Consider the following 18,950-nt stretch of genomic DNA (forward strand, 5'->3'; position numbering starts at 1 on the left):
CGGGAGGTGCCGCCGCTGGCCCTTTAAACGCGCGCGGCCCCCGCACCGCGCCTGCGCGCCGCGCGCGCGGGGCGGCCCGCGCGGCCTCTCCCTTTGTCCCCCGCTCTCCTCTCACCCGAGCTTGGCTGCGCCGCCGCCGCCGCCGCCTCCCCGCCTTCCATTGGCCGCGCGCGCCCGCCCGGACCGGCCCGGCCCAATCGCGTCCCGGCGCGCCCGCCCGGTCCCTCCTCTCCCCATGAATGACGGCGAGTCCACCCAATGAGCGGCCGCGGCTCCCTCAAGGCGCGGCGGCCAATGGGCCCACGGAGGGGTGTGGGGGGGGGGAGCAGCGCGTTAGGTTGCGCGAGTTCCGGCCGCGCGCTCTCCGCTGAGGGGCCGCCGCGGTCCCGCTGTCCCGGCCCGGAGCCCGGCCCGGTGTCCGTGTCCGTGTCCGCATCCCCGGTCGGTGCCGCCGCAAGGTGAGGCCGCGCGGTGTGTGTGGGGGGGACGGCCCTCAGGGGTGGCGGTTCATCCCCGCTCCGCCGCGGCGTTGCCGCCGGGGCCCGGCGCGGCCTGCGGGGCCCTCCCCCGCCCGGCCCCGCGTTCCGACCGCGCGTGTCTCCCCCGCAGGTGTTGGGGGGAAGATGCAGGGCAACAAAGGGTTCAACATGGAGAAGCAGAACCACGCGCCGCGCAAGCAGCACCAGCAGCACCCGCCGCCGTCCATCCCGGCCAACGGGCAGCAGGCCAACAGCCAGAGTGAGTGCCGGGCACAGCCCCCCTGTCCCCGCTGATCGGCGGGGAAAACCCGCGCGGTCCGCAACAGGTCCCGGCGGGAACAAAAGGGACGCGGGCTTTTCGCCTTAAAACAATAAAAAACTCAGCTCCCCCGGGCGGGCCGCGGCGGCGTTTTCCCCTCGGTGGAGAGAGTGGTTTGAGTTTGCGCCCGGGTTGTGTTTGTGAGGTCTTCGAGTTGGTTTTGCTCGATGCGCTCTAAAGGCACACGCGGCTCCCCTGTGTTTGACGGGGATTCGCTCGCCGAGTTCCGCGTGTTCCCAGCACTGCGATAGAGAGTTTTGGGGCGTAGAAACTGTGATACGGAGGTTCCTTCTTTGTCTCAGAGTCTCGAGAAAAGCCCCCTTAGAAGTTGGAAGTCACCGCGATTTTTTAACAGTGTTCCTGTTGAAAACCTTGCAAATACAATACGGTCTGGTATTCGTTGTCTGGTTCCTGTTTTGTTTTTTTTTTTTTTCTTTATCCGGCCATAACAGATGGCTTCTCAACATCTGCTTTCCTCAAAAACCTAGGTAACTTCAGAAACTAGGTTACTAGAGGAAATTACAGGATTACTAGAGAAATTAATTCGTTTTTGCGAAGATTGTGTTGCAGGCACCCTTAAGGCTGATTTTTTTAATATATATATATGGGAGGAGCCAGGAGATGCCCAGCTTTACTGGATATTTCAGCTTTCAAGGGCCGGTTGACATTGATGGAAGCCCTTGTTCTCCTCCAGGGGGTTCCCGGGTTTTCTCCCTCGGTCTGGGCTCTAGCTCTGCCCCCTGGGATGTGGCCGGGGGGAATGTGCTTGTGAGCTGAGACAGGATGCTCGTAACTGATCTGACTGGATAGTTTGGAACTAGGCAGCAGCCAGGCATTGCTAGTTAGCATTTTCGGGAGAAAAAGTGCTTTACTTACATCAGATGTGGTTTTATTTTTTTAAGTCTAGCCACTCTAGCTATTGTAAACAAAAGCGTGTAGAAGTCACTTTTTTGTGATTGGTCTGAGTGGGGGTTTTGTGTCCCAATCCCGCGTGTTTTCATTAGGGGGTCCTGTTGAACAGGCTCTTTATCGGTTCCCCGACTATAATAGACAAGGGTGGCCGCGCAGTCGTTTCCAGTCAGGTTGAAACAATACAGCCCAGCTGTTGGGGAATTCCCACAGGGATCAGCTCGGAGTGAGTGGCTGTGTCTCCTTTGCGTGGATCTGCTTAAGGCAGAGCAGTGTAAACTCCGTCCCAGGTCCCTCCTGTTGTATCCACAGGCCTTGCAATTGATCCCCAAATATTTGTGATAATGCTGTGAACAAGTTCACAAGGCAGAACATTTCACTTATGCACCTTTGCTGTGTGAAGCAGATAACTTATTCTCACTTCTCTAGGTGTACTCTTGTCTGGTTTTTTTGTGCCCACTCTTTTGAAAGGGTTGTCCTTGCAGTGTTTTGCATGCATGGTCTTTGCATGGACAGTCTTTCCTGGTTAGTGCCCTGCTTTGTAGCCTGAATAAAGCCATTTGTGTTCATATTTTATTTCCTCTGTGTGGGCACGAGCTGTGTCCTCTGCAGAGCAGAGGAACTGCTTTGTGCCTTGCAGTCCTGTGTGGTGAAGTTCCATGTGCCTTTAGGAGAGTGGGACACAGGGAGATAAAAGTGATGCCAAATGCACCCTGGCACATAGCAGAGCTTTCAGGATCATGCTGGGCTCCTGCTGAATTAAGGGTTAAAGATTGTATGTGCATGTGGGGATTTGAGAATGTTCCTATTTGTGTTTATTACTGGTGGATATCTCAGAAAACATTTTAATGTTGGGCTCGATCTTAGAGGTCTTTTCCAACCTTAATAATAATGAATTTGTAATTTTTCTGAGGTCTCACCTCTGTGGCTGTTTTTTGGGATGGTTTGGGTTGGGGTTGGGGTTTTCTTCCACTGTTTTCACCATTCCAGCCTTCTCTTCAGTTTGGAACCCCGTACTCCAGAACCCAAATCCCATCTCACAGAATGACAGCTACCTGAAATATTATCTGTTTAGACAAAATTTCCTCTTGTTTTCATATTTTTCTGGACATCTGGAATAGTTTTGTTTTGGGCTATTTTTGAGTAAAAATCTGACTAATGGCCAAACTATGGCTCTTCTGTCATTACTCAGGTTCTGATAACAAAGTCCTGCATTGTGGCTACGCTTGATTTTGTTGTGGCCCAGTTACCTTGAGCAGATCTCCAAAATCTTGGGTGAAATATCTCATGCTATTTCAAGCTGCGGTGTTGGTGTTTTCTCCAGTCCTAGACTGTCATTCACTGCTGTCAGTGAGCACTGAGGTTCAAGGATGTGTTTTCTTCACAGAAAACTGTGGGGCCGTTCTGAAATCAAACCCCTCTGGTTGCTGTAGAGATGGCTGGAGAGGTTTAAGAGCAAAGTGGATGGGTGGTGGTAGCTGTATTGTCCTGTGTCTCTGTGGTCACTGTGATGAAACCTAATAAAATTTATCCCCCCAACTGTAGAGCAGCTGTGTACCTTATTCCCCTCAGATGAAGGCCTGACTATTGACCTGAAGAATTTCCGGAAACCCGGGGAAAAGACCTTCACCCAAAGAAGCCGCCTATTTGTGGGGAATCTGCCCCCAGATATTACAGAGGAAGAGATGAGAAAGTTGTTTGAGAAGTATGGCAAGGCAGGGGAAGTCTTCATACACAAGGACAAAGGCTTTGGTTTTATCAGGCTGGTGAGTGACTTCTACCTTGGAGGTCTTGTGGCAATGGCTCACACTGGAGCAGTGTTGCTAATTGAATGTAGTAGATGTTCAGATATCTTGTCAATTAAGCCTGCTGTTGATTTTAGTAACCTGGAATATGGGATTAGCTTCTGCAAGTGGTTTGCCCAGCATGTTATGAGAAGAAATTGGAATTTTGGGCAGCTTGTGACAGACCTTATGAGATATTTGCTGAAGTTTTTCTGGAATCAGCTGGTAGAAAGCAGAAAAAAGCCCCATATGAACATGATGCTATCATAGACAAAGTGAACTTCCATTTTCTGGAAGGATGTGAATATGGACATAGTTTGCCATGCAGTATTCCTGGAGTGATTAATGCTCTCGAGGGAGGGAGCTACCAGCATAGAGTAGTGCTTCTCCAGTTTTCAGTGGCTCATGCACCACCTTCCTGAAAGCCCTGAGGTGAGTGGATGGAGCATGAGGGTCCCACACCAAAGTCTGGAGCACTTTGCTGTGGTGCAGCTGCTTGGTAGTGACTTAAATGAGTGGGAAGGCGTGAACTGGCATAGGAGGGCTTCATGGATTGTCATACAGTCAGCATTTCCTTATCAGGCTTTGCTGATAGTTGAATCTTGATTATTTTTTAAAAATTCATTTGTTAAAAATAAAAGCATACTTTGTAGCCTTAATATAATTATTTGTGATGGACAGTGATAATTTAATTGTTTGCTTAGTTCGTACTGGCTGTTGGACTAAACATATGTCTTTCATGTTTCTTCCCCCCCAAACTCAGCCAGAGTCAGTGATGATAGCTCTGCTTTGTTGGGACACTTCTTACCATCATCTGTTCCTCTCAGGAGTACTTGTTCCGGAGAAATCAGCCTGTGTAGTGCCTGTGACCCACTGATCCCATGCCACGTTGAGAGTTTTAATGCCACCTGTTTTTATCTGCAGGAAACTCGCACCCTGGCAGAGATTGCCAAGGTGGAACTAGACAACATGCCTCTCCGTGGGAAGCAGCTCCGAGTGCGCTTTGCCTGCCACAGCGCATCGCTGACAGTCAGGAACCTGCCCCAGTTTGTGTCCAATGAGCTCCTGGAGGAAGCCTTCTCAGTGTTTGGCCAGGTGGAAAGGGCTGTGGTTATTGTGGATGACAGAGGCCGATCCTCTGGGAAAGGCATTGTGGAGTTCTCAGGGAAGCCTGCTGCCAGGAAAGCCCTGGATAGATGTAGTGATGGGTCTTTCCTGCTGACTACGTAAGTGTGGAGGGCACGAGGGGCTCTACTGGCATGTGTGCACGTTGGGTGGCAGGGGCTTGTGAGCAGTGTCCTTGCACCACGGTGGGACAGGTGGGGCACGAGGGGATTGGCCTGGGGAGAACTTTGTGTAGCTTTGTTCCAGTAAGAGACAGTCTGGGCTGAAACTCAGGCCTGAGAACTTTCTTCTGGGAAGCTGCTGGTGGGGTAAGTGCATAAAACTTCCCAATAAACTCTTTCTCCATAAAACAACCTTCTGAGGGCAATTAAAGCAGCCTTTAAGAAGCAGGAGTTATTTCAGAGACCGTCCATGCAATTTGTTTGGAAACAAAGCTCGAGTGTGTTAATTGTACACTCTGGGTCACTTTAGGGGAGAGTCTTGGGATGGGGCTCCACTTGGCAGCGGGCACTGCTGGGGTGGAATGCCACTGTGGGCATGGGATCTGTTGGAGAAACTGCTCAGATGGGATTGTCTGAAGTTTTCACCATTTGTTTTGCCTGTGCTTGAAATGTAATAAGGCAGCAAAGCATGTTCTTGCATAGTTATGTGAACTTCAAGTAAATGACCAATTCTAGTTGCATTCCACAGAGCACTCAGTTTACTGCTCTAAGAGTTAAGAGGGAGCCATTTCCGATCTCTTGGAAACAAAAATTACTGTATATTTTGTATTTATGCTTCTAGAATCTCTGACTAGAATACTTCCTGAAATGGGGCTGTATTGCTAATTTTGAAAGTAATTTTATAAGTTTTGTGCTTCTCACTTCTTGGGGATCTGCAGTGGCACAACTGTACATAGGAACACTCAGTTTCCAAAAGCAGGTTTGGTTTATTTCTTTAATACCTGTTTTTCTCCCTGAGACTTTGGGGCTGACCAGTGTAGTGTGTAGTGCTCTACAGGAGGATTATTGTTAGAGAGCTTTTGCAGATTCTGAAGTCTATATCCTGGAAGAACCATGTAAACAGATTTTTAGAAGTGATCATGCAAAACTAATCACTACCAGAGTATAACTGAGGGTAACATTCAATCTTTTTATAGCTATCAGTGCACTAGGGTCTGATATCTAGGACCACAAACCAGTCTGTTGTTTATTTCTAGTTATGGTTAGGTTTTGATTAAATTCATTCTAGTTTATCCTAGTTGAAGGCAGTAATAGTAGATAAATTGTTGGAAATTGGTTCATGTTGGAAAGTAAGACTGTTAATAATGGAATATGTCACATCAAAGTGAAAAGCTATTATATGGATCTTTAGCTGAGGAGAGAGATTTTTGCCTCCCATGTCCTGCTGTCCTGCCTGGGAACCCCGTGCTTCTTGGCACAGCAGGATCATCTCTCCTCCATCTGCCCAGCTCTGGCACATGGGGCTGAGCAGTGTTGGCCCCGTGGTGGGGAGCTGATTCAGAGGCTGGGGACACTTCCGTGCAGAAGCCAGAAAGACAGAAGCACACGTGCAGCTCTTGAGAAGTGCACCAGTGGATTCCTTGGGCGGTGGGAATTCAGGCAGGGCCCAGTGGACACTCAGAGCACTGTTGCTTGGCAACTGCCTGGTGGTCTCACCAGGAGAGTGTGACTGGATGGTACAGCCTGCAGTCTCCAGGGAGGGGTGGTGTAGTTACTCTTTGCTTTAGACAGCCATAAACAGGCACGATGGATTTGTGTGGCCCATGGTTTGGCCACGTAGCAAGGGAGGAAAAGCAGATGCAGAACAAGACTTCATGCTGAGTAAATCCTGCTGGAGGATGTCAGGTTCTAGTTAAGCTCTTAATATCAACAGTACAGTATTGGTTTGGATTCAACAAGAATTCTGATTAACAGTTCCATTCCTGCTAGAACAAAAAGAAAAAAAGGTGTTCAAAGTAATTTCTGATTTCACTTTGATTGAAATCCCCAACTGCTCTTTATTTCTTTGAGCAGTACTAAAAGCAGTATAGGTTCAGACACAGCACACATACTTTCCAGAACTGCAATCTCATTCTTGAATTTTCTTGAAGGCACCTCGTCTTTTCTCTACAGATTCCCTCGGCCTGTCACTGTGGAGCCCATGGATCAATATGATGATGAAGAGGGACTACCAGAGAAACTAGTCATCAAAAACCAGCAATATCACAAGTATGTGCCTGGCTTGCAACAGGAGATGTGTCTGCCTGTGGAGTAGTGCCTCAGTCTGAGAAGGGTGGCTCATCAGTGCTCTTTTTTTTTCTGTAAATGTGGCTTTGGAGAGAGAACTGCATACACTGTTCTCTTGGCCATGCTTGGCTGAAAGAAAGCACACACTGGTGTGTGAATCCAGACTACTGGATAAGGCTGGCAGCTTCCACATAGTTTGCATAAGTCCTTTTCAGTTGTTGGAATAAAAGTTAAGTGAATTTGGGATAACACAGATAAGATGAGATTCCCTGGCAAGTATTACAGAAAACCTGTATAGGAAACAGATTTGAACCCACAGTAGAAATTTAAGGATTCATGTGAATAGCATTAGGAGATTGTAGAGCTATCCAGGTATAAGACCACAGTCTTTGAAGACTTCCCAGTATAAGTAGGAATCTTGTGATCTGAGCAGTTGGCATTAGAAAACCATGTGATTTCATGAATTTTTCAAGTAAGGAAGATGAGAGTTTTGGGAACTGGGAGACTGTATTAGGAATAGTCATGTATTACAGAAATAAACATGCACATTTGGGCAGTGTTTGTTCCTGGAGTGGATGTGTCCATTAGATGTGCAGCAGGAGCAAAGGCTGTTGCTTTCAAGAGTATTTCTAAATCTCTTCATCCAGAATCTCTTGGTGTCTAATGAAAGAAGTGTCATTGCTTGTTATGGAGGAGGACAGTTTCCATGCAGGAGGATTCTGCCCAAGCTCCTCCTTTCAATAAGATGATTCCCAAGGAGCAGACAAGCTGGTGTCCCAGCCATAGCTAACTGTTAAAAGGAGCTACTGTGGCATTTGACACACAAATGTGTTTTTCCTGGTTCCTCTTTGCTTTCCCGAAGCATTCACTGGCTCCTCGTTGTTCCCCAGGGAGCGTGAGCAGCCTCCTCGGTTCGCTCAGCCCGGCAGCTTTGAGTATGAATATGCCATGCGTTGGAAGGCTCTAATAGAGATGGAGAAGCAGCAGCAGGAACAAGTAGATCGCAACATCAAGGAAGCTCGGGAGAAGCTGGAAATGGAAATGGAAGCAGCTCGCCACGAGCACCAAGTCATGCTCATGCGGCAAGGTACCCGTCAGAGCCGAACAGGGGGCTGGGACAGGGCCTGCACCATCCAGGGGTGGGTGGCTGAGCACACTGGCAACAGCCCACTGAAGGTGAGCTGTGGGGTAGCTGTGTGCCCTGTAACCAAGCATGGTGGCAGCAAATGAATGGAATCGTGGAATTGTTCAGGTGGAAAAAGCCATCAAGTCCAACCATTAACCTCCTTTCAGGTAGGGGCAGAGCAATAAGGTCTCCACGAGCCTTCTTTTCTTCAGGCTAAACACTCCCAGCTCCCTCAGCTGCCCCTCGTCACACTTGTGCCCCAGCTCTGTTGCCCTTCTCTGGACACGCTCCAGCCCCTCAATGTCTTTTGTGTAGTGAGGGGCCCAGCAATGGACACAGGATTTGAGATTTGGCCTCACCAGTGCCCAGAACAGAGGGACAATCACTGCCCTGGTCCTGCTGCCACACTATTGCTGGTACAGGCCAGGGTGCCACTGGCCTTCTCACCCACCTGAGCACACACTGGCTCATACTCAGGGACTGTTGCCCAGGTCCTTTCCTGCTGGGCAATCTTCCAGCCACTCTGCCCCCAGCCTGGAGCACTTCATGGGGTGGCTGTGACCCAAGTGCAGGACCTGGCACTGAGCCTTGGTGAACCGATTGTGAGAGATGTCACTGCACTGATGGAAACTGTTATTCCATTGTGTGTTATAGTTCTAGTTCAGGAATTGATGAGGTGGCATGGGAGATGAGTTTGATTGTGTTTTTTACTGTCACCTTACACAGATTTAATGAGACGCCAGGAGGAGCTGAGGAGAATGGAGGAGTTGCATAACCAAGAAGTACAAAAACGTAAACAGTTGGAACTCAGGTAAGGGGGCAGGTTATGAAATGCTGTGAATCCACAGTGGAATGAAACACCTCTTCAGTGCACCTGATTGTTCACTGTGACAATTTAATTACTACCTAAAGTGGGGCTGTTACTTTAGGCCTTTTTGTTCATAGGGAGAATGTACATTTGGTTTAAGATGGAAGAGTTAGGAGTTTCTTGCATTGATTAGTATTTGTTTCTTTACAGTTCTATGTGTAAGTAAAGCTCCTTTACTGAAGAAAATAGAAAATTCAGAATCTGTGCAGTGATTCAGTGGCTTTTGTGCTACAGGTTGGGAAATCCCATTCCAGCATCTGCATTTTCATTTGAGGGTTAACTTAGTCTTGGAGATTTCTCTCTCCATTGCAGCACTTTCTTGTCTCAGGGTCATTTTGAGAAGCTGCAGGAAGATTACCAGGCTACTTGTGTAATAGAAGGGGCTTGAGAACTGTCTTGCATCTATGATACTGCATTGTAGTCAGCATGCATTTGGGAGCTGCTGGGTGCATAGAACCATTTAGGTTGGAAAAGACTTCTAAGATCATTGAGTCCAGCTAAATCTATCACTGCAAAGACCACCACTAAACCATGTCCACAAGTGCCAGATCTGCACATCTTCTAAATCCCTCCAGGGATGGTGACTCCACCACTTTCCAGGCAGCCTGTTCCGATGCTTTGTAACCCTTTTGGTGAAGACATTTTCCTGATAGCAGTCTAAATTTTCCCTGGTGCAACTTGGGGCTGTTTCCTCGCTCCCTGTCACTTGTTACCTGGGAGAAGAGACCAACCCCACCTGGCTCCACCCTCCTGTCAGGGAACTGTAGAGAGCGAGAAGGTCCCCCTGAGCCTCCTTTTCTCCAGGCTGAACATCCCCAGATCCCTCAGCTGCTCCTCATGAGACACACACACACACAGGGGTGCTCATGTTATCTTTTATAATGAGCTCCTTAAAAATGAAAGTGCCGGAAGTGTCTTGGTGCACGAAAACATTTGTTTTCATCATGAGATACCTCATATGTTCCTAAAGTTCTGAGTTTCCAGTCAAGATCCACGAGGCAGCACTGCAGCACGGTGATGCAGGTGGATGGTGTGTGTTGTGCTGAGCATCCTTGGTGATGCAGGTGGATGGTGTGTGTTGTGCTGAGCATCCTTGGGCATTTTTTCCAGGCAAGAGGAGGAACGCCGGCGCCGCGAGGAGGAAATGAGGAGGCAGCAGGAAGAGATGATGAGACGCCAGCAGGAAGGCTTTAAAGGGAACTTTGCCGATGCGGTAGGAGTGCTTCTACCTTCCCATTACATCTGTGCACTCACACTTGATTTTTGCCTTTTCTGTGAATTCTAACCTGATTGGAGGACTGTACATCTGTAGTGTGCTACCCTAAACTATTGGCTCCCTCCAGTCTTAATTCAGTTTAGCTTGGAAAGTATAAATACCCCGGTTCTGTCCCACTGCTGCTCATGTAGGACCCTCATTTGCTGTCGTGCTGCTCAGAATAATACATGCTGACATGTACTGTGCTGAGGCACTGCAGCAGAATCCTGTTATGATTCTCCACCTGGCTGTATCCCTGGCCTGCAGTGTCAGTCGTGCTTAGATGAAATGATCTCAACTTGAGGCACTGCTGCAGGCATGGTAATTGCTTGTACTTAAAAGTCAGTTGGTCCAGTATTTTCTTACAATGTAACATGTGTGATAACCTGCCTTTTAATAACAGTATCTCCAGATCTGTGAAAAGAACTGTCTTGCAACTTGTTTCCAGTCCCAGCCTCTGTCTATTGTGGGAACAGCTGTAGAGCTGTCTGGGTGGTGTAAGAGCACCAATGCAGCTGGAGGGCAAGTGTTTATGGATACTAGTGAAAAATTGTCCCCTAGGCAAAATAGCTACATATATGTCAAACCAAAAGGTTCAAAACCATGTGACTAACCCAAATGTGGGAATCATTATCTCTGTGTACCAGAAGTCCTGATTCCTCCAAATAACAGTGCCCTCAGATGATAAACAGTGGCACTGAGACTACTGATAAAGTGAAATCTGTCTTCAGTTACCACTGTGGGAAAAGTAGTGTTCCTCACTGCAGTGAGGTGGTGGAAGATACCTGTGATACATATTCCTGATGCACAGTAAACCAAAAAGAAATTGAAATCCCTAACTGGTATTTTAATGCAAGTGACCCGGTACTGTGTCTTTATGTAAGCTTACATTCCTTTCAACAGGAAAAGCTGCTTAGCTACGCTCAGGGAGTAGCAAAACTAATTCTGTCTAATGTGTTACTGCTGCTCACAGATCTTTCCATCCAGATGTCAAGATACCTTTGCTAAAATCTGCATGTGCAGCTTTGCTGCTGGGTGTTTTACCATGATTGTTAAAAGCAGCCTTTTCAGAATGAGATATTTTAAATAAGACCTGTTCATTCAGTAGTTATCATGTGAAGGTAGCTGATATTTTCTTTTGAAATTTACCCTGGGAATGACTTTTCTGTACATTTTTGAGTAGTAAATCCCCAGAACCCATTGAATTTGTATAATTACATTCTTTTAAAAGCCTGATTATCAGCTGAGTGTCTGTCTTTCCAGAGGGAGCCACCAGACATGCGAATGGGACAGATGGGTATGGGAGGTAAGAGTATTCTTTGTTCCTGTCCATGTTCCTTTCCTCTATTACAAAATCTGTACTATTTTTCTCAGTGATCTCATTTTATTGGCTTCTTATTTAGAAACTCAGTCAAAGTAATCTCCCAGTCTCGTGACAGGAAGTATTCACGTGACAGGAAACAGAACATTCTGTAAAGCAAGATCAGTTTGTCTTGACCTGCTAGTGCAAAGCTGGCTGATAGACTGGGACTCTGTCCCTGCATGTAGCACTGCAGGGAGCTTGGAGGGTGTTGAGGGCTCTGGAGTGATGAGCAGCCCCCAGTCACTGTGTCTGCCAGGACTATTCCTCAGTTTTCTTTTCCAGGTACCATTGGCATGAACAATAGAGGAGCCATGGGTGGTACCAATGTCCCAGCTCCTGCACCTCCTGCGACTGGGCCTGGAGCCATGATACCTGATGGAGCCATGGGAATGGTAATGCATCATCTCCACCTGCTTTTTGTGCACACCTTTTAAATGCAAACTGTGGTGTTTCCAATGTTAAGCACTTTGCTGCCAAAGCTGAAGCTTCTTTATCTTGCTTAGACCTCTTGCTTAACTCCTGCTGAAATCTTCAGAAGTTAATCTTGCCTTGATAGTGGTTGGTAATTTTCAGGAGACTGGGCCAAGTCTAATAACGACATATTTTACTTCCAAGATAGCTGGTGCTAAAATGCTTGTTAGATCTTAGCAATGATTTATGGTTATTTTTCAAAACACATAATGGGGAAGCACTTTGTTCAATTGAGATTGTTTGGAGAGTAGATTCTTGCAGGCATGAAGCCAAGCTTTCAGGAGTGTTGTGTCCATCACCAGTTCTAAACCCAGAGTTATCTCCTGTGCTCGTTGGCTAAAAGGAGTTCAGCCAATTTGTTTAGGAGATAAAGAGCAAAGAATCAATGGAGGTTATGCTTGTTTGTTTACCTTCTTTAAATTTTTATATTTGATTTAGTTTTAAACTTTACTGCAGAGCTTTACAATAGACTGAGGCTTTTGTGGCCTCTGTCATACAGAGAATTGATCCTCCCACAATGCCAGCACTTCCAGTCACCAGCAGAAACAGCAGCAATAGTAAAGTTTGTCCTGAAAGTTCACCTTCCTTTAGCAGTTTTTATCAATTGCTCTAATAAACAGTTTTCCTGCAAACCTTCCTACTCAGACTTCTTGCTCTGTTGTGACTGCTTTGTCACAGATGGTTTTTTGTCAGAAAGAGCAGTTTTATTTGGCAATGAGCTTTTGTACTCAAGCAGTAGGGACAGCAAAGTGGTTGAGGTTAAGGGAATGTGAACCACACAAGGAGATTAAAGGGGAGGGTGAAGCCAGGAATGGAAAGGGAAGGTGAGTGCAGAAGGCTCTCCTGCTCCACAGCAGGACACTGGTCTGTGAGGTGGTGCAGACTGTCCCAGTGTGCCTGACTACAGATTGTGTGGGGAGAGCGACTTTGTCCTGCAGTGATCCCATCAGTCCAGTTTGGAGACTGTGGGGATGCTTCTGATGGGGTAAAGGTTTGTGTGGTAGAATTCGAATCGACTCCAATGGCTTTTGACTTACCTTTGTTGTTCCTTGTTTTCCTTCCTGCACCTTCTTCACTCGTCCTCCTCACAAGACTCCACCACCTCCTCCGGACCGCTTCGGCCAGGGCGGAGCCATGGAAGGCCTGGGAGCCATGGGAGGGAACCCCCCTGCCTTCAACAGAGGAAACCCAGGGGGGGATTTTGGCCCCAACAAGCGCCGCAGATACTAACGGGGTGAAGCTGTCCCCTGTACACACCCCAAAGACAGAGACATCTTGGCAGGCCACACAGGGTTCAACCTGGGGGGACTGGAGGGGAACATTTGAAAAAAAAAATAGCTAATTAGGGCCTGTTCTGGTAAAGCCACTCTAGGACAAGGGGAGTGTAGTCTGACTGGTAAAGGTTTTAGAAGATTTCATGTGGTGCATTCCTAATTTCAAAGTGAAAAATGGATTCTGGGAGGCTGCCGTGGTGGTTCGGTAACGGTGAAATCTGGCAAGGACCCGAATGCCTCGACCATTCCAGGTTTCCTGTTTGCAGCTGAAATCATGAGACTAAATAAGATAAAATTTCAGTATGTCTTGGCATTTTTTTAGTGTAGTGAACCTTGCTTAAGAGCACAGGGAAGTCTCTGGAGAACTAGGGCAGCATTTGGGTACTTTGCAGCTCCCATGATTTTGTAAATTTATATAGCTCCAAATGATCTGTCATGTAGTGAATTGGGGGAGGCTTTATGTTTGTTTTTTTTTCTTTTTTTTTTTCCTCCTAACTTGTTAGTTACTCTTTTTATCTGGACCATTTGTTTCTTTAAAGTAGTTGACAGTTGTGCAGCCTGAATGGCTGAGAGGTTCTTGTTGGGATGGATTTTTTTGATAAGGTGTTGTATCTCTTTATTTTTACTGGTAGTAAAGTACAATCTATTGGATAAAGATACTGTATCTCATGCTGAAGATTTAACTGAAAAAAATGTTTGTATAATCCTAACCTTGCCTGTCTTTTGTGTAGAAGTACTACAAGACTTTTCATTTAGTGTAAACTGTTTGAACACAAACTGTAATTGTCCCACTAAAAAAGTTCAAGTTTGTCTGAGGAATGTTACGGGAATGCATTATTAAAGTGGATTTTAAGCCTTTTTTATCTGGTGTGTTGTCTCTTCTGTTTTTTTTTAATGCAAATGTGTACGTGTGGATTCAGATTATGGTGCAAAAGTTGTTCTTGCATAGCTCTGTAAAGAGGTTGTTAAACCCCTGACAGTTTTCTTAACCATTTTCCTTGTCACAAAACGAGTTTTATTTGAGTGTTGGGATGAGACCTTCAACAGGTTGGAATGCAGTAAGGGAGTGTTGATAAACCTGGGACGTGTCTGTGTTGTGGATGCAGAGCAGTGAGACACGAGACTTTTCCATGTGTCACTGGGAACGTGGAGCTCAGCTGAGACTGCAGAGGGGGAAGCTTAGAAATAAATTTAGGTGGGAAAGGGAGGGGAAAGAGTTACAGCCTAAAAGCATAAGGAGGTGCCTTGAAGAATTGTGAAATCACAGGGAAGACGAAATCATTTTTATATGCCAAATGTTACCTTAAATTAGGGTTTGGTCATGTAGGGAAAGATGATATAATCACTCTGGAGCTTTGATTGATTTACTCAGTCACTGGATGGCTTTTAATTAGCTTGGAATGGGATGATAAGCTGTGTTGAAGAGAGGCTGCAGCTGATGCCCTTTGTTTTTTGTTTTGTTTTCCACATTTGGAAGCATCAGCACTAGTTGCTGGCTTGCTGAGAGGATAGGCATTTAATGGAGATTATCAGGTGGATTGTGAAGTATGAAGAGTTTGGTCGTTTTTCACCTGCGAACATTTGCTAGCACAGCTCAATATTGCAAAATGTCAAATAAGGTAGTGAGAATGCTGATTAGATTTTCTATTGCCCTGGGGAGAGAATGGATCTGTTTGTCTGGAATGAAGCTATCAGACATTCACTATTCCCATGGCTGCTTGGTGAGTGCCTTGTTTAATTCCAAAGTGTGAAATACCAGGAGGAGAAACTGTGAAGTTGCACCCAGGTGTCTGCATTGTCTCTCGTTGTCCTGCCCACTGCTCAGCTGGCTGGTGTGTCAGTGAGCAGCCAGAGGAGGAATCGCTGTCTTAGGGAACCAGCAGAGCTCAAATATTCAGCATCACTGCTGCTCTCAGTCCTGCCCAACTACCCCATAAGGGTGGGGCTGTGAGCAAAGGGGTGTAAAATCATGGGGAGGGAGGGATTTAGCACTGCTCAAAGCTCATCTCACAATGTTTGAAAGATCCAAATTGGAGATCCAGTGACAGCAAAAGTAGAAAAACTAAACTGCTGTGAGTGCTGGAGGTAACTATTCTTAATTTGCTTTAAAGGAGGAGGCTGAAAACCTGTGACTGAGGTGCCAGGAAGGAAATTGTAAATCAAACCATTGCTGAGGTTTTCAGAGGCATGTGGCAGGAACAGACTGACTAGGGCAGAAGCATTTACAGCTGGGCAGGCAGGGCTGCCTCACTCCAGAGCAATTCCTTCCTCTGCTGGAGCACTGGGCTCTGGTGTCACTGCCTGTGTCAGGCAGCCAGTGCAGCTCCAGGGGCTGGGCTGGGCACAAGCACTTGGGATGTGCTGAGGTTCAGGCGGTGCAGAAGGGAGTGCTTTCCTCTGAGTGCTTGTCCAGAGTGCTGCCTACTGTGGAGTTGCAGGCTAATGCAATATTTTGACTATCCTGAAGAGAAACCTGTGCCTTTTGCTGTCATACCTTGTTTAAAACAGTTCTGCAGTATCAGTTCAGACCAGACCAGTTTGGTTCTTGATGTTTTGCTCTTAGGTTTAAATCCCCGTCATTTGTGGAGTTCAGAAGTTACAACTTGGGCTTGGTGCAGCTTCCTCTTAATCAATAATGACTGAGTTTGTGAGAATCACAGATAAATCTGAAAAATCCAGCTGGGACCTGAGTAATTTTGTCATATCAAGCAGCAGACAAACATTTCAATTGTTTTTTCTGGCACACTGCCTGCCTGGAGCAGCTGCAATTTATCACAGAAAGCTACAAGTGGTGGGATGTGCTGAGCTACTGCAGTGAGCTACCTGTGGGGGCTGTGAGAAGGAAGGTGTGATTTCCTGTGGCCTTGCTGAAATGCCACAGTCATTCTCTGTTTCATCTTGGTCATGACTTGGGTCGTGTGGAGCACAACCAGTGCTGACCTCTTGGACAACAGCTGGTCCTGAACTCCTCAGCAGATCAATCAGAAGAGTGACCGGGCAGACCTTCTGATGTAGAATTGGTCAGCACATCCTCTTCTGAGGAAGGTTTTTATTTCCCAAATAAATAAAACATTAATCCTGCCTGCTGGCATACATAGCAGTAATATGTTTATCAGGGATTTTCCTCCTCCTAAGCAGCCTTTTGTATGGAGGAATTACTCTGCTTTAGAAATGCAGTGCCTTCCTGCTACCCTGGCTCCACAGAGCATCCTGAATGACTGAAGGGTCAGGGGTGAGCTGGGTTTCTTGCCCTGGAGGCATTCAGCAGTGTTCTCCTCAGGAATGTGGAGGGCTGTTTTACACTGACCCTGATTGTTCAAGGGCAAACACATTAAGCTGGGTTTGAGAATAATTTATTCTTTATTTTTCTACCTCCTTTTTGTTCTGTTATATATGACATTAAGTGCACGTGAACCAAACAGGCTCTATTTTTAATTCTCAGCTGGCCCGTTCCTTACAACCTGTTTGAAAGGTGTAGGTCATGGTCGTCCCTGCTCAGCTGACTCACACAGTGACTTCTGCTTTACTTGGAGCTCTGCTCAGGAGGAGGATCACACTCAGCAGCACAGCCCAAGTGCCACTGCCAAAAGCCTCAGCTTCAAACAAGATGCTGTGTGATGGATGTGCAGTCCAGCGTGCTCTTGGCCACCTGAACCTCATCTCCTCTTCCTGATTTTTAAAGCTCCAGCTCCAGCAGAACCTCAGGTGTGCTGCTGCCCCTCGGTGCTGCCGAGGGGGTCTGCTCAGCCTCGGCCCCCCCAGATACCTGCTGGTATCTCTGCAATGTGTGTGAGCCACATCACCCTCTTGGCGTTCCCTCCGAGGTGTGCGAGGTAACCCGAGCTCCAGATCCTCGCTGGCACGGGGGTGGTGACAGCTGCAGCCCTGCTGACAGCTCATGGAAAGGACAGGCACATCTGAAACCCTAGAGCACTGCAAATTCCCCCATCACAGGCCTCTGCCCAGCTTCCTTGGGTCCCTGTTTCATCCTTCTTGCCTCAGGATGCCAGCAGAATTTTTTTACCCACCTTTGGGACTGCTGGGTCAGGTACTGTGATCTGAGGCAGTTCAGTGCCTCGAGGAGGGTATCAGCTTGAAGCCACTGAGCTCAGGCTGGTGTGAGAGCTCCCCAGTGCCCTCACATCTCCCTCCCAGCTTCTGGGTGGGTGTGGGTTTATACACAGGGCACCCAGGTCCAGGGAGGTGTGTCAGTGAGACAGTGCTCCCCTCCAGAGGGGCTCTCTCCATGGTAGTGGGATGACAAGGGAAAACCTGGTGCTGCTGGCTGGGCTGGCAGAACTGAGCTGGAGGTGAAGTAGCAGGGCAGTGTGAAATAAGTTTGGAGTAATTTCCCTGGTAAACTTCAGAATTTTGATGGTAGTTCACCCTATCTCTGAACTTTGGAGATCCCCTGGGGGTGACAGAAGATTCTTCAGGCTGTTGTAAGGAGATTAAATAGATTAAACAAACATCATAGGACAGGGGTGGAGTTGCATCAACCATGGCAGACCCTGTGGGTTTCCCTCCCTTTGCACCATCTGACAGAGCCAAGGACTTATATTGACCCTTATATTCCTGAACAGAAATGGGGCCCAGGTGCTGTGTGCTCCTGGAGGTCCAGGCAGCACCCAGGAAACAGCTGTCTCTGCAAGCAGGAACAGCAAAAAGAAAATATTTGGTTTAGATGCTTATAGGAACTAAGTAAAACCTTTGATCTCAAGAGGGTTTCCTGTTTGTAGAGGAAAACCCTTGGGTCCCAGAATGGGGGCAGGGAGTCTGGGCACACCCCTCCTGGGTACAGGGGTGCCAAGTAACATTTTGCACTTTTCTGTGATGACAGTGATCTTCCATGGAACAGTTTTCATCCTTGGTGTGAGCTCAGGGAAACATAGTCAGGTCTTGGTCTTTGTGTGTGTCCTTCCCCCCCCCACACACACCCCTAAGATCAGATGAGAACAGCAGGTGGGTATTGCAGGAGGAACTGTTTGAATGCTCACATAATTAATGTATTCCAGAGGTGGGGGATGTGAGATGTGTGTGATTGACTGTGGTGCACACTGGCCTGTGAAAGGGTATAAAATGCTGCTGCAGTCTGAGCCAACCAGGCAGGCCTGGTCTCCTGAGGTCACAGGCAGCTTCTGGGTGGTGTTTGTCTCCCCTATCCCCTGCAGGGACACCTGCAGGATATGTCCAGACAGAAGACAAGGAACATGCAGAACACTCACTTTTGGAGGGGTGAATGAAAAATGCTAAGATCTGGTCAAACACAGAGATAAAATCCTAAAGCAGCTCCACAGGTGCTTTATTGCCTTTTAACTGTCAGTTCTGCGAGGCTCAAGACCTAGCCAGACCTGCTTGTGTTATAATCCCTTAGACACAGACTGTGACCCATGATCTGTTTCAGGAAACTCAGCTGCTTCTGTAAATGCTAAAGAAACGGTGCAGTTGGTCCAGAGGAGCTGTGTGTGTGAGCGCTGGGGTGGTGCTGGTGCCTCTGCAAGGGATGCTGGCAGGATGGCAGGCACTGGCAGGACCTCTGCACACCCCAGGCCACCCTGCAGTGCCCATCCCCTCTGCTGGGCACAGGGCCAGGACAGAAATGCCTTTTGAGATAAGAGAGGCGCCAGGCCCCGTCAGCTGCTCTGTCCATCTTTAGCCCGCTCTCGGGTTACCAGCGCCTCCCACGGCTGCCTCCAAAGATAGGCAAAGCCCGGGCTGGAAACTCTGGGGAAGCAGAGGAGGGATCACG

General features: G+C 47.6%; 1 protein-coding gene across 2 annotated transcripts; it reads left to right on the plus strand.

Annotated features, from left to right (window-relative positions):
• Positions 1-314: 314 nt before the first annotated feature.
• On the plus strand, positions 315-14,062 carry NONO (non-POU domain containing octamer binding). Of its 2 annotated transcripts, none has more exons than XM_050310940.1 (11): positions 315-458; positions 610-738; positions 3,253-3,473; positions 4,416-4,717; positions 6,731-6,826; positions 7,735-7,931; positions 8,697-8,781; positions 9,949-10,051; positions 11,357-11,399; positions 11,739-11,848; positions 13,020-14,062. In XM_050310940.1, exons 2-11 carry the CDS (start codon positions 624-626, stop codon positions 13,155-13,157), a joined length of 1,410 nt encoding a protein of 469 aa, XP_050166897.1. In that variant the 5' UTR covers positions 315-458; positions 610-623; the 3' UTR covers positions 13,158-14,062. The 2 variants fall into 2 exon arrangements, with proteins under 2 accessions (XP_050166897.1, XP_050166898.1); XM_050310941.1 differs by having other exon boundaries at positions 440-458; positions 3,280-3,473.
• The last annotated feature ends 4,888 nt before the right edge of the window (positions 14,063-18,950 follow it).

Source organism: Myiozetetes cayanensis, unplaced genomic scaffold (assembly GCF_022539395.1).
Source record: "Myiozetetes cayanensis isolate MyiCay16 unplaced genomic scaffold, myiCay2020 scf15, whole genome shotgun sequence".
Lineage (NCBI taxonomy): Eukaryota > Metazoa > Chordata > Aves > Passeriformes > Tyrannidae > Myiozetetes > Myiozetetes cayanensis.